At 43.8% G+C, this 15,702-nt stretch overlaps 1 protein-coding gene across 2 annotated transcripts in view; it reads left to right on the top strand.

The window, feature by feature from the left end:
- Positions 1-15,702, top strand: part of notch2 (notch receptor 2) — a 75,104-nt gene that overhangs the window by 53,310 nt on the left and 6,092 nt on the right. For both annotated transcript variants that reach the window (XM_080431383.1, XM_080431384.1), the window contains exons 18-33: positions 421-573; positions 1,552-1,780; positions 3,666-3,867; positions 4,669-4,822; positions 5,656-5,840; positions 6,672-6,804; positions 7,288-7,539; positions 8,907-9,019; positions 9,909-10,456; positions 11,507-11,851; positions 12,315-12,454; positions 12,586-12,790; positions 13,348-13,435; positions 13,766-13,913; positions 14,358-14,680; positions 15,353-15,500. In XM_080431383.1, coding sequence (XP_080287509.1) covers positions 421-573; positions 1,552-1,780; positions 3,666-3,867; positions 4,669-4,822; positions 5,656-5,840; positions 6,672-6,804; positions 7,288-7,539; positions 8,907-9,019; positions 9,909-10,456; positions 11,507-11,851; positions 12,315-12,454; positions 12,586-12,790; positions 13,348-13,435; positions 13,766-13,913; positions 14,358-14,680; positions 15,353-15,500 — 3,366 coding nt within the window. The remainder of the gene's footprint in view (positions 1-420; positions 574-1,551; positions 1,781-3,665; positions 3,868-4,668; positions 4,823-5,655; positions 5,841-6,671; positions 6,805-7,287; positions 7,540-8,906; positions 9,020-9,908; positions 10,457-11,506; positions 11,852-12,314; positions 12,455-12,585; positions 12,791-13,347; positions 13,436-13,765; positions 13,914-14,357; positions 14,681-15,352; positions 15,501-15,702) is intronic.

Below are 15,702 nucleotides of genomic sequence, written 5' to 3'. Positions count from 1 at the left end.
TTGTAGTGTTGTAGTCATTTTTCTCCAGTGACGTCACTGGAGTAATCCGTGAATGTGAAAACTAGTGCTGGGCGATTAATGGAATTTCGACCACAGCGTTACAATATGTATAATACGATAATTGGAAAATTAGATTTTCAAGCGCTTCCCGTTTATAAGTGATGCTTTCGTTTAGATTCTTGGGATTTGTAGGAAAACAGAAAAACAGACAAAGGGGAATTTGAACAGGGTGCTTGCGTGCCCTGTGGGTTTCAAGCGTCAGATGACAATCAGCATTTAACTGAAATGCACATAAAAAGTGTAGTACACAGTACAATCCTCTGCACTTCTTCACTCAGAGTTAATGAACACTCATGAGTATCGGTGAAGGAGGAAAACGATATTTATATTGATAACGGTATATCTGTGACTCACATGCAGGCCTTCGCTGTAATGAGGATGTGGATGAATGCAAGAAGAGCCCCTGTCTGAACAGAGCTCAATGCATCAACAGTCAAGGCAGCTACATGTGCAAATGTAGGCCTGGATACAGCGGACACAACTGTCAGACCAACATTGATGACTGCTTGCCCAGTGAGTTAACGTATTACACATCAGTGTTGATTTGAACACATTTTGATTTATTTTTAGTCATATTTTAGTCACCTGAAATGTTATATTTTTGTCTAGTTTTAGTCGACTAAATATCATAAGATTATAGTCGACTAAATCTACAGTTGATTTAGTCGACTGAAATGTATTTTGGCGGGGCCTTGATGGTGTCGTAATGGCTGATTTTAAACTTGGTTGCATGCTGAAAATAGCCGATCTACATGAGGTAGGCTGCTCATTCAAGAACTTGTAGATCTGCTATTTTCAGAGCGCAACACCCGAGCGCAACCAAACATAAAATGACTTGTCTTAGTTCTACTGGATCTCTTCTCCACTCGTCCCTCACTAACATTTTAGTCTAGTTTTTATTTGTTGACGAAATTGTCAATATATTTAGTCTTAGTTTTAGTCATCATAGCTTAGTTTTCATTTCGTTTTTATTTCGTTTTTGTCAGTGAAAAAAGGTAGTCGACCAACATTTTTCGTCATAGTTTTAGTCGACGATTTTATTTTATTTTATTTGTTCATTTAGATGGGACAATGGACAGTTCAATAACTGTCCCAACATTAGCTACAGAGCGCAATTTAATCTGTATTCCCGGAACAGGAGATAGTGTAGACACTGTACAGTACAGCAGTCAACCAAGTTTGCAGCCATTTTATGAAGTACATTTCCAATACAATACAAAACATTCATCTGAAATGATGAACCTGATCCTAAACATCATTTAAAAGAAAATAAAACTGAGTCTGACACACCATTTATTGATCACATGACTGGTTTGATTTTAGCCATGATTTAAAACTGGTAAAAGTTGAACATTGTCTTATACTGCTGGATGTTATGGTCATCCAACCGAATCACAATCAACCGATTTGCTGATAAATAAAACCAAGAATCTGTTGGTCATTTTAGTTACAACATTTTCAAACATTCTTCTTCTACTCTCTCTGCCCCAGACCCGTGTTTGAACGGGGGTTCTTGTTTGGATGACGTGGGCCGTTTCTCCTGTGACTGCCGTCCCGGGTTTGTCGGGGACCGCTGTGAGAGTGAGGTGGACGAGTGTACGAGCCAGCCCTGTTTGAATGGAGCCATGTGCCGGGACTACGTCAACAGCTTTGTGTGCGAGTGTCGACCGGGCTTCGATGGGATCTTGTGTGAACACAACATCCCTGAATGCACTGAGAGGTAGGCTGCTCATTCAAGGCCAATTTGACTTAAGCCCATTAAGACCTGGAACTTATCTGTGTCATTTTTAGATTTGAGCTCAAAAGCATTAGTTTACACTTTGGCTATTAAAAAATAGCAGATATACAAGCTCGAGCTTGTAGATCTGCTATTTTTGAAAGATTATGAAAATGTGTGCAAATCTTTGAATATATCGTCAGTGTCCAGCCGGGACCAGCTAACTCCTTTTTCAGTTTTTTTTTTTTTTTTCATAAATCAACGCTATTGAACCCCCTCTACATCTGTGTAATTTTTTTTTTAATAATAACATATGAAAAGTATTAAAAAGCGCCTCTGACGAAAACTCCTAACTCCATTGGACCCTCAAACTGTCCGTCAAAAACAAACAACTCCCCCCTCCTCTCAGGCTCTCGAGAAGCTCTGCTCTGTATGAGGCAGACAGGGAGAAGATTTTTCAATGCTTTTGGGAGAACATAAACTGGGAAGAGAAGAGAATGTATGTGCAAGGTTTGATAGATGTCACCCCAGTAAAGAGGAGAAGGGTGTCTTCACAAAGGTCATCTGCTCGTGTTTTCTTTTTAAATGTTAATGGACAGAGAATGAGTGTGTGCAGGAGTTTGTTTCAAACATCTCCAAGAGCTCAAGGAGATCATGCCAAAAGACTTTCACAGCTTTTATGACAATCTAAAGCACTAAGAAACACCCACCACACACACGCAACACACAACACACAACAGTGTGATAATAAAATGTTGATAGGTATATGATAGGTAAATTCAACTGTGGTTGTTATTGTTAGTGCAGTAGGCTACAGATTTGATAGGCTAAAGATTCTATTTTTCATGAATGTATTTTGTATTTATATGCCATTTTTTTTATTGTTGGTGTGCCATGATCGCTTTTGTTAAATACATGATTGAGTATTGAGGCAGAATTGTTTGTTGCACTCAACTGTAGAAGAACAACAGTGGTAACAGTTAGATCCATGGTTGTTTACAATGCATGTTAAAATAAAAGTTGTTTAAGTACAGAATTCAGCTTGATCTATAGTATATGAGGATGGCGCTCACCATAAATAGCTGATCTCCAAGCTCACAATGCGTTGTGATGTGTTGTGAGCTTTGAGATCCATTGCCAGCTGTTCTTATCAATGATGGACAAAACCTCCTAACTCCACTTGCACTGGATTTGGGTAAAGTGGTGATAATATAATGACACATGCAAGTATCTGATAATATATAAAGTCACAATACCAAGTTTGATGAGGCAGTATTGCTTTGTTTTAAAAAATATAAGGTTTTCTTCATTTTCTGAAAAATTGATATTTTGTTTTTCATTTCCTGAACAATTACCATTTTGGATTTAGCTGGTTCCGGCCGAACAGCAGAGATATATTGTTTTAAAGCAAACATTTGTAACTAAAATCTTTGTTTCTGGGGGTCCCTGGAACAAAATATTTTGAGATGGGGGTCGGCGGCCAAATAAATATGATTTTGGGGGTCATTGACATGAAAAAGTACCACTGATATAGAAACATACGTTTTTTCAGAATACTGTTGGGATTTAGAAGACATTCGTAGAATCGGTCTCAGGTCTTAATGACTTAAGCCCATTGGCTTGACCTGTAATACAGAATAAATGATCTCCAGCCGCGTGTGAGAACTCGGTTGGCCCCGGTTGCTGAAATAATTTGTGTGTGCATGCATACCACACAATTGTGTGGTATGTAGTACTAAATATTGTTGCTGTCGGGCAGAAACAGAGACGATATTTTTCCTGTAGTCCTGCTTCTTTGCATTGCTTTATCAATTGAAACGGTACCACTGCTCTCTCTCTCTGTTTCTCTCTCTATTCCTGACCCCTCTATCTCTCTTCCTCTCTCCAGCTCCTGTCTCAATAATGGAACATGTATCGATGACATCAACTCATTCTCCTGCCGCTGTCGTCCTGGTTTCTACGGCACCTTCTGTCAGTATGAGCACAATGAGTGTGATTCCCAGCCCTGTAAGAACGGAGGCACCTGCACCGACGGACTGGGCACCTACCGCTGCACCTGCCCCGTGGGATATAATGGACACAATTGCCAGGTACCACGGTGTGCATTTATTAATGTGTTTATTTGCATGTGTGTACGCGCATGTGTTTTCAATAAGAAAGGCAAAACTGATGAAAACTGTATGACAGTGGTTCTCAAAGTGGGGTCCGGGGGATTCCAGGGGGTCCCCAGCTAAATGTGTTAATACAGCATCACAATCATTTTAACCGCTTTATCCATTTATACGTTGGTTATTAAAAAATAGCAGATATACACGCTCACAGCTATAATATTGGGACATTTTTAATATTTTTTTTATCAAGGCTTTTTTTTTTTAGTTTTTGTATTATACACAAAACACAACAAATGGAGTGGTATACTCCAAAACACACCCACCCACCCCTCAGACCCGAAAAAAAAACCCCATCAAAAACAAGACAAGAACAAAACATACATGGTATAAATACCTACGTTTAAAAAATATTTTTAAAATGAAGGAAAAAACATACCGAAAGAATACGCACACATAAAAAATGAAATCAAATAAATTACACTATGGGGTTACATTTTCAGTTTAAATTTTAAAGTATAAAACTTTGATATGGATACTTGAAGGTCCAATGAGAGTAAGTGGACTAAGGAATGGGTTCCTTCCATTTGAAAAGTAATGTTTTTTTACGCAAACCTTCTCTTCTGGGGTCCCTGCCTGGCTCAAAACATTTTCAGATGGGTGGTCCGCGGCCAAATATATATCATTTTGGGGGGTCCTTGACATGAAAATGTTTGAGAAGCACTGTGCGAAGACATGGACATTCAACCTTAACCCTCCTCCTTTTCTGCTGTCTCTGTGCAGAACTATGTGAACCTGTGCAGCCAGGTGCGTTGTCGGAACGGAGGTTCCTGCTCTCAGACCGAGACCTCCTGGACCTGCCACTGTCATGTAGGATGGACCGGCCTCTACTGTGACGTCCCCAACATGTCTTGCGAGGACTATGCTGCCAGAAATGGTGAGGATTGATTGATTCATTGATTGATTGTTTGATTGTTAACAGTGCAGATAGTACAGTCAAAAGTTGTGCTAAGACTAAAACAATATTCCCTCTAGTGTTAAACACAAGGAAATGCATTTACTTTAGGGATTACTCGAAACAATAATTTTGTATGTATGCAAAGTGCATTTGAGTACCCTGAAAAGCACTCCATAAAGATTATACATACGATTAACATAGTCAAGCAACTGAATCGAATGAAATAGCATCTGCTCTGTTGTTTTGTGGCACATGGCACATACAGTCTCTGCAAAAGTTCTGTTATTTTTTTGTATTTTTTTTTCAATGTACTCGAGGCAAATTCCATACAGAGAGAAAAAAACTGAAGGAGGAGTTTCACAAACACATCAGAGATCATGGAGTTTCCCCTAAGAACGAATGAATGGACTTGTGGTTGACTCGCTTACATTCACAGAGCTATGTGGAAATGAGGCGTAAAAGTTACTTACTGATTCCATGCTTGCTGTAGAGTCTTGGATTGTTGGAATGGATCCCCTTTTCAACATTTGTTTTGACACAACTCCAGCCCTGGTCCCTGGTTTCTATGCAATCTGGTGTGAAATGTGCTGTGCAGTGCATAGTATACCCAACCATGTGGACTTAGGAAAGGATGAATAAAATGACCAAAAAGAGATTCCATCCGATTATCATAGTCTTCTCTTTTGAGAGGCTGAGTTGGCGGTCTGGCAGTCAAACAATATAAAACACAGAAAAGTATGAACCTTTTAAAGAAAAAGTTTACAACATTCTTGTGTGTATTCATACTCTTTTGATCATCTGTTCTGCATCAGGGTTGGAGCTGGAGAAGGTGTGTAAGAATGCAGGGCGGTGTGTGAACGTGGATAACTCCCACCAGTGTCAGTGCCAGCCAGGATACACAGGCAGCTACTGTGACGAGAGCGTCGACGAGTGCCAGTCGTACCCCTGCCGGAATGGAGCCACATGCATGGACTACCAGGGAACCTATGAGTGCATAGTAAGGAAGGGAATTCAGTGTGTGTGTGTGTGTGTGTTGGGGGGGGGTCTGGTTTGTGTTTCGGGGCCATGTGAATGTGTTACATTGCTTTCAGTCACTTCAAGGTTCGGCGCGCTCAACTACAAAGGAACTGCAGTCTTTGAACTTTGTCGGGAGCAGGTTCCAAGCAACACTTACATCCAGAAACAACCGCACTCACATTGTCTTCATCTATTGCTTTCAGACATTTTGAGTTTGAATGAAGAGGTTGTTGTGCCACAGTCTACATAGTGAGATCTAATCCCTGACTATCTAGAGACCACATCACCCCAGTCCTCCACGACCTTCACTGGCTCCCAGTTAAACACACAATAGATTTCAAAATACTGATCACCACCTACAAGGCCCTCAACAACCAGGCACCCCACTACCTATTTGACCTCCTCAAACGCCACGCCCCTTCCCTTTCCCTCAGATCTGGTGATGCCAACCTCCTGCACATCCCCAACACAAAGAAACGCACCTGGGGTGACAGGGGCTTTCTCAGTTGCAGCCCCCTCCCTTTAGAACGCACTCCCACCTCACATCAAAGCCGCCCCCACCCTTGCCCGTTCAAAGCCTCCTTCAAAACCCACCTTTTCAGACTTGCTTTCCCCAAATCCCCCTTTCTGCCTTTTAATTTAAATGTTTTATTTCCTTAGTTTTTAGCCTTTAAATAGTTATTCTCTTAATAAAGTTGTTTCTTTTATTTTTTCTGTAAAGCGACTTTGAGTACCAAGAAAAGCGCTATATAAATTGGATGTATTATTATTATTATTATTATTATTAACTCTCCTCATTGTGTCCCTGCAGTGTAAGCCAGGCTTCCAGGGGGTGAACTGTGAGTACGATGTGGATGAATGCCACTCCAACCCCTGCCACCATGGAGGAACCTGCATCAACCTCATCAATCGTTTCACCTGCCTCTGCCCGCCTGGAACACGGGGTAACATCACATAAACCTATGAATACAGACACGCACACACACACCCCCACACACACACACACACACACACACACACACACACACACACACACACACACACACACACACACACACACACACACACACACACAAACACACTCTAACCTGTGCGCTTCAAGGTGCAAAAACGGCCTAATTTAAACTTAAACGTTTAATTGTTGACCAACACTAAAGTAGCGCTTGGTAGAAATGTTTACCAAACTAACAAAATACCTTGGAAGGATTTTCCTCTTCTCTTTAACCTCATGAGGACATTTAGGTAGAAACACAATAACACACATACTGAATACTTACAAACAAACACACACACACACACACACACACACACACACACACACACACACACACACACACACACACACACACACACACACACACACACACACACACACGTACACGTGTATCACACACACTGATATTCCTCCTCTCTCCTCTTTGTGTCAGGGCACCAGTGTGAGGTGAATGTGGACGACTGTGCCCCCAGACCTGGCTCCTGGGGCCCTCGCTGTCTGAACGGGGGCCACTGTTTGGACGGGGTGGGCCGCTACACCTGCTCCTGCCCCCCGGGCTTCGCCGGGGAACACTGCGAGGGGGACGTCAATGAGTGCCTGTCCAGGCCGTGCCACTCCCCCGGCAGTCTGGACTGCGTGCAGCTGGCCAACGACTACCAGTGCCGCTGTCGCTTGGGATACACAGGTACAGTACAGTACAGTACACACTGCACAGTACAGTCGCAGTCCAGCACCCTGACGATGACACAGCTCCCCATCTGGTCGCTCCACATGGTGGAAAACTGCAGACGCAAGACATTTTCCCCCTCTATATTGTGTACAGGGGTTTGTTGTTAACTACATTATTGGTACTCAAACTTTTTCTTGTCAAGGACACCCTAGCCTCGATCTCCAGGCTTTTATTTTCCTTTTATTTTCCAAAAATAAGAGCCTGGACGGCTGGACCAGCCTGTTGACGTTCCTGGCATAGGAAGTGCTTCATTTCCCCAACCAACCAGAGTGCAGTGGGCGTTGCTCCAAATGTTGTGACGTCAGGGCTCTCAATGCTGCACATTGGGGGAGGAGGAGGGGCATGGGGCGGGGCGGGGGCTGACGGAGAGATAGGTGAACCAATGGGATCTCGCAGAATCTTTCTCCGGAGATTTTAAACCCGCCTCTCTAGACCAGATATTAGACGCGCTAGGACACCCCGAAATTATATGTATTCGGCCGCGGACCCCCATCTGAAAATGTTTTGTGCCAAGGACCCCCAGAATAGAATATTTGTGTTTTACAAACAGGAAAAAAATAGCTGAAGTACAAGCTTCGTGCCGTGCTGCAAGCTTGTAGATCTGCTATTTTTGAATAGCCAACCTATAAATGGTTAAAAGGGGGTCATCCCTATGTTCCCCGGGTTCTATGTTCCCCCACTAAGGTTAGGGTTAGGGTTAGGTTTAGGTTAGGTCCTATGTTCTCCTAGCCTGGTATCCAGCCTGCTTCGCTACGTTCGGCGGATTTTTTTTTCTCTCTTCGCTTATCAGTCTGGAAAGCCTCCTATCTCCAAGGGAGGCGGGACATGCCACAAGCTTCCAAACCTAACGTGGCTTCTGATTGGTCTGTGGTGCGGGGCGGGACCAAAAAAACAGTGTGATCGTTGTGATTCGTCATTCGTTTGAACAACATCCAATCAGCAACGACGTTGCCCAACGTAACATACGACGTTGCCCAACGTAACATATGTAGTTCCAGTGTAGTTCTGCAAAACCTTCCAATGGGAGGCTTTCCAGACTGATAAGCGAAGAGAGAAAAAAAAATCCGCCGAACGTAGCGAAGCAGGCTGGATACCAGGCTAATGTTCTCCGCTCTCCCTAGGAAAGCGGGGAACATAGGACCCGGGGAACATAGGCTTTTAACGGTCCCGTTAAAAGTGATTGTGATGCTGTATTAACTACTCTTGCTGGGGACCCCCAGGTACCCTCCCCCAACCCCACTTTGAGAACCAATTAACTATATGAACCCAAGCGTCCCTATTGTTGTATTAACTGCTTGTCTTTTTCTCACGCCCCATGACAGGCCGTCACTGTGAGTCCATGGTGGACCTCTGCCTGTCTAAGCCGTGCCATAATGGTGGCACCTGCTCCATGAACATGAGCTCAATACACGGCTACACCTGCACCTGTCTTCCTGTAAGTCACCTTCTTCTTCTTCTTCTTCTACTATTTAGTCCTCCCTGTCCTCTTTTTTCATTTAACGTTTAACCACTTTAAACCTGCCGTGCCTACTTGGTAATTATGTCATTACAGGCGGAACAAACATTTTCAAAAGTTTCTCTGTATAAACCAACACTATACTGACTGAAGCAGGTCATAACGTGTTGAGGAAGTGAAGTGACTCACTGCCTCTATGTTCCTTCTCTGCTCCTTTTTCTGTATAAATATACCCTCCTGTGTATTACATCTTTGTCTCTAAATGCCTGTTTTCACTCCACTAACTGAACTACCTTTCTTATTATCACGCTTGCTTCAGAGGGCCACACACCATAGCCCAGGTATGGTAGATATTGATAAGCCATGTTGTCTTGGACACGCTTGTATAGACTAGACTAGCTACAGTAGCTGACACTTCACTGACATTTGCAGCTGTGTCATTTTAAGATTTATTTGGCTATTCAAAAATAGCAGATATACAAGCTCATAGCGCGGCACAGCTTGTAGATCTGCTATTTTTGAAAAATCGTGAAAATGTGTGCAAATCAAATCTTTGCATCTGGGGATCTCTGGAACAACATATTTTTTATATTTTTTATATTTTTTATATTTTTTATATTTTTTATATTTTTTATATTTTTTATATTTTTTATATTTTTTATATTTTTTTTTGTATCTTTTATATTTTTTATATTTTTTATATTTTTTATATTTTGAGATTTTTTATGTAAAAAAAAAAGGATTTAGAAATGTTTTACAATTGGCCTCAGGTCTTAATGGGTTAATGAATAACAACAAATTGCTAAACTGCTATTTTTCAGCAACACAATACGTTTCACATTAACAACGATGGCATATATGTCCACAGGGCTACACTGGCTTCAACTGCGGCGAAATGGAAGGCTACAACTGTGCCAAGCTGCGTTGTCAGAACGGCGGGCACTGCGTCGAGTCGCCCGCCGGCCACCTCCACTGCCAGTGCCAGCCGGGCTTCAGCGGGCCGCACTGCGAGAACGTGCAGAGCTGCCAGGGACGGCCGTGTCAGAACGGAGGAACCTGCTTCATCTCCTCCTCCAGCCCTCAGCTCCAGTACAGCTGCCGCTGTCCCACGCACTTCTCGGGGCGACACTGCGAGCACATGGCGCTGGACCCCACCAGGGCGCGCGCCCCGGCCTGCCCCTACCTGGAGTGCGAGCAGAGGTCGGGGGACAAGGTGTGCGACCCGCAGTGCAACAACCACCAGTGCCAGTGGGACGGGGGAGACTGCTCGCTCCACTGGGAGCGGCCCTGGGTCAACTGCACCGCCCACGTGCCGTGCTGGGAGCTGTTCAGGAACGGACGCTGTGACAAGGAGTGCGACAACACCGGGTGCCTCTTTGACAGCTTCGAGTGCCAGGACAGTCAGCAGACCTGCAAGTACGTATTGGTTTGACAATTTACTGAACCCGTTTACGGTAGGATTGTACTGTAAATCAAGCACAGTGCAGTTGACAGACCATTTACAATGGACATAAGCTGCAAAAACACAGAACTTCGAAATGGTGTACTTAATTTTGAGGCTGGACGTAAAAAATAATACATTTTAATCAAAGTCAAAGAGATGTAAGATTCTCTGGCATTAACTCTTTGACTGCCAGAGTGATAGTGTAATGGTGCGTTCACACAGGCAGATTAAAAGATACAAAGATACAAAAATACACTGCATCTTTGTCGCTGTGTTGCTTTGTATCTGTGTTGCTCAACGCGGTCGCTGACGTCATCAAACGTGCGGACATCGGAGCTACAGTTGTTGTTTTGTATCTTTGTATCTGGAATACAAGTTGAACCCTGCACCTTGTATCTTTGTCGCTAGAGCTACAGCTACAAACGTCGGATGTATCTTTGTATCTTCATGTTGCTGTTTTCCATTGAAAATGAATGGTAGCATGTATCTTTTAATCTGCCCGTGTGAACGCACCATAATAGTGTGCCACTGCTGCCAGCGAAAAAGAGCGATTTTACTCGCTACCTGTACCTCATAAATCAAAAATCATGGAATATTCTCTGTGACCTCCGTCCTCGCGGAGATCGCCTCATTACACTCACAGGGTTATCCTAGTAGAGGGGGAAAAAATCTATCCGCACGGGGTAATCCATTGCACAGCTGCGGCCGTTTGAATGCAGCTTGTTTTTGCCGTAAAGCAAGAGGAACGGAGATATAGCGATTTCCCCATAGGAAATAAACAGGAAGTAAATGAGCTTTTATTTTTTTTACTTAAATTCCGGGTCTGTCGTCATCAGGCAGTGAAAGTATCATTCATACGGTTGATAACAGCGCCATCTGGTGGAAAACCACTGAAAACACAAAATCTCTTTCTCGTCTCTGCCTTAGCAGAATCTGACGAGAAATCTCGTTGGTAGCAGGCAAAGTGTTAAGAAAGAAACACGCCTCATATCCTCCACTCTCTTCTTCTCCTGCGTTCGCAGATATGACAAGTACTGCGCGGACCACTACGGGAACGGCATCTGTGACCAGAGCTGCAACACGGAGGCCTGCGGCTGGGACGGCCTGGACTGCTCAGGAGACACCCCGCCCAGGCTGGTGGACGGCACCCTGGTGATCGTGGTGCTGCTGCAGCCCGAGGAGCTGCTCGGGGACATGAGGAACTTCCTGCGCTCCCTGGGCACCCTGCTCCACACCAACCTGAGGGTGAAGCTGGACAAGGACAAGAGGCCCATGGTGTACCCGTACTACGCCCTGGACGACGACATGACGGGCACACAGGCACAGAGAGGCAGGGGCAAACGGGAGCTGGAGAAGGAGGTCATCGGGTAAGCAAGGAGGGAGATAAAGACAAGTCTTAGATTGGGATCCCTGTTTGCTTTCCTTTGAGGTGTTTTTCCTTTCACTTTGATTACCAAAGACTAATTGATAAAAGTGTGTTCATCCCTAAGGAGAAATGTTTCCATCATTTACGCCAGTAGTTCCCAAATTGGGGGTCCCCAAAAATTGTGCAACATTGTTTTCTCACCCAACAGTAAACAAACCAACAGTATAAGCGTATACAGGGTATCTGCACATTTCTGAAGTGACAATTTAATAACTTTTAAGACCTTTTTAATGCCAAATTGGCCAAATTGGCAAATATTACGCTAGAAAGAGGCAAACATTTTGAAAATAGCCTCGCGGCCTGGAAAACTTTGGGAACCCTTAATTCACGCCATTTCATTATTACTGCATGTTATCAGTCGACTGAGATTGATGTGTCCTCTCCTTGGTCTTTACTCGGTGCAGATCTAAGGTGTACCTGGAGATCGATAACCGTGAATGTGCTCAGAGTTCAGAGTGTCTGTCCAGCGCTGAGCAGGCTGCGTCCTTCATCGCCGCTGAGCACCTCAGGGCCGAGCTGCCTTACCCCGTGGTGTCCGTCAACAGTACGTCCACCGTCATTCATATCTCTCTACGAAAAGAACGAAAGAATCACATTCAAATGGAAATAATCCTCTGTGATCATGCTGTATTTAAAACTATCCTCTGCATCCCCGTCCACCCCACCCCTCTACAGGTGAACCCTCATCCATGGTGGACAACAACTACTTGCTGTACCTCATCGGCGTGGCGGTGGTGATCATCCTTCTCATCCTGGTCCTGGGTATGCTGGCGGCCAAGAGGAAGCGCAAACTCGGCAAGCTCTGGTTCCCCGACGGCTTCCTGGCCAAGACCGACGACAAGAGGAGAGAACCCGTTGGACAGGACGACTTTGGAATGAAGTGAGTGGATGGATGGATGGATGGATGAGGAGTTTCTTTTGCTATTCATACAGAATACCTTTATTGTTTAAAATGTAGGGCTCCTTTGATAAAACAATCACGTTGATGTATATATATCTATAGGCCTGTCACAATTATTACATAATCGTCTAATCGCAATTATTTGAGATAATCGCAATTATTTGAGATAATCGCAATTATCTTTGCATAATAATCGTCATAATCATTTCCATGTTGAAACATTTTCACACATTTTCAAATATTTCTGCTATTTTTACATGTACAAAAGTATTAAATGTAAATCTTTTTTTTTAAATATATTTAAGTGATTTGTCATATCTACCCTGTGCAATTTTTTATTACGAAGCATAAAAGGCAAACACAAATTATTTGTATTCATGTGTTTCAATGTTCAATGCCAAACACACAATTAAATCGTTAATCGCTGTTATTTGAGTGACAATTAATCGTCAACTTAAATTTGTAATCATGACAGCCCTATATATCTACAGTATATGCTATAGCTTGAAAATAAAGCACTGACTTTCTTCGCTTAGGAACTTCAAGACCCAGGATGGGGCCATTATTGATGGAGGCCAGAGTCAGCGATGGTTAGAGGAGGAGGTTCCACCGAAGAAACCGCGGGTGAGAAGAACGGAACAGAATCTCTATTGTCCATCCATGAACTCTTGGTTTTGGCTTCACATAGGTAGAATAATAAAGGAAGTTAAATAAAAACGATACACAATAAAGCACCATACGACCAAGGACAAGAACATTACTAACCATCCACTTTATATTCTAGCCCATAATACTGTACAGAAAGTAAAAAGAGTGCAGTTTCTCATGGAAAACTGGTCAACCTAAAATCGATAAATTAATAAAGTGAATAAATGCATTTGGAAATGAAGTGGACTGGATATTGTAGGTGTTCAATAGTCATGTGTACTAAAGCTTATTTAAAACCAATGCCAGATGGAAGACAAGCCTCTGCTACCCATGGATGGAGGAGTAGACCGGAGAGAGTGGACGCTACAACATCACAAGGCCGCTGACATGACCCTCACCCCACCTCAGGCCGACCTGGACTCAGATTGTCTGGATGTCAATGCCAAAGGACCGGGTATGGCTTATTGTTTTTGCTGCCTCTTCATTGATCTTCTTTTGTCTGTGCTGAGCTGTTGTTCCGTATTAACAAAAGAATACATTCATGACCCCACCTCGTAAGGATACTGTCAGTTACTTTGGATGTTGGTCGGTTTTAATACAGTTGGCTCAATCGTCATAAACTTTCATTTGTTTTCGGTTAGTTAATTTTAGTGTAAATTTGGGTTGTTGTATACGTGCGCCGCACAACCAACAGTAGGGGTTAGCAGCAACAGGGACTGTGTAGTGCATTGTGCAAGGGAACTGGGAGAATGACTCAATTGGGGAGATTTCTTTTTTTTAAGTATGAAAAAATATATATAAATATATATGTATATAAAAATTGTTTTCCAACAACTTTCCTTCAACTCCTCCGATCAACTCCAGCTGAACTATTTATCTCTCTATCCACCCCCCCCAGACGGCTATACCCCACTGATGCTTGCGTCTCTGCGTACCGGAGGAGGAGGCTCCGAGTGTGGCCTGCACGGCGAGGAGGAGGAGGAGAGCGGAGGCGACGAGCCGGGTCCCAACGCCATCTCGGATCTGATCGGCCAGGGTGCCACGCTGGCGGCCCAGACCGACCGCACGGGAGAGACGGCGCTCCACCTGGCGGCCCGCTATGCCCGCGCAGACGCCGCCAAGAGGCTGCTGGACGCCAGCGCCAACGCCAATGCCCAAGACCACATGGGCAGAACCCCGCTGCACGCAGCCGTGTCCGCCGACGCCCAGGGAGTCTTCCAGGTGAGAGAATGCAATGAGAATTCCAGGTTGAACAACTAGCTCAAATCAAATCTGAGAGTGACGACATCGTGATTACAGTCAGTGTTGCCAGATTCTGTGAGAGAAACAAGCAACCAGGTCTATGAAAACCAGCCCAAAAGAAGCGACTATGGGCCACATGAGCACTTTAAACATATACATCAGCTATTTGAAAATAGCAGATCTACAAGCTCGCGACGCGTTGTGAGCTTGTAGATCGGCTATTTTCAAATAAAATCTTGCGGGGAAATTATAATAAGCAGATCTGGCAACCCTGATTACAGTTCAGTCTTGCAAAACCGCATAGGCTTACTAGACCAGTTCCTTTTCACAGCAGCCATATTGGCATGAAATTGTAGGGCAAACACTGGTGTTACCTTACCAATAATTACTACTTTTGGTTGCGTCCCATTCATGACAAACAGATTCAAGGTGTTGCGTTTGTTTCATGTTGGCTCACTGGAAAGACTCACTAAATGGAACAGAACCTTGATTAGTATCATATCGTTGGCAACACGTGTTTACCCTACTATTTCATGTCAGTATGGCTGCCGTGAAATAGGTCTATTAATTCACACCAGGTCTTTGTCTATGTTCTTTACTGTATACAGACAGTATAGTTCCTAATCTTTCCTCTCGCTGTCCTTCTTTCAGATCCTGATACGTAACCGGGCAACAGAGCTGGACGCCCGCATGAATGACGGCACCACTCCTCTGATCCTGGCGGCTAGGCTGGCAGTGGAGGGTATAGTGGAGGAGCTGGTTCACTGCCACGCCGACATCAACGCTGTGGATGATCATGGTCAGGGGAGCTATTATACATCATTCTCATTTTGTCCTCTTCTCCATCTTCCTTTATCTCCCTTGTTGGTAACTTTTCTCATTGGTTGTTGGAGGCATTGTTTAAGTGTCTATGTGTCTTAGATGTTCTACAGTGGGAGCAGTGGCCACTCTAGAAACTCTAATGATGGTGTTATGAGCAGGGTTGCCAGATCTACTTATTA

The sequence above is a fragment of the Gymnoscopelus braueri genome (assembly GCF_963280865.1).
Source record: "Gymnoscopelus braueri genome assembly, chromosome: 6".
In the NCBI taxonomy this organism is placed as follows: Eukaryota; Metazoa; Chordata; class Actinopteri; order Myctophiformes; family Myctophidae; genus Gymnoscopelus; species Gymnoscopelus braueri.
This window is presented reverse-complemented; position numbering and strand designations above follow the sequence as displayed.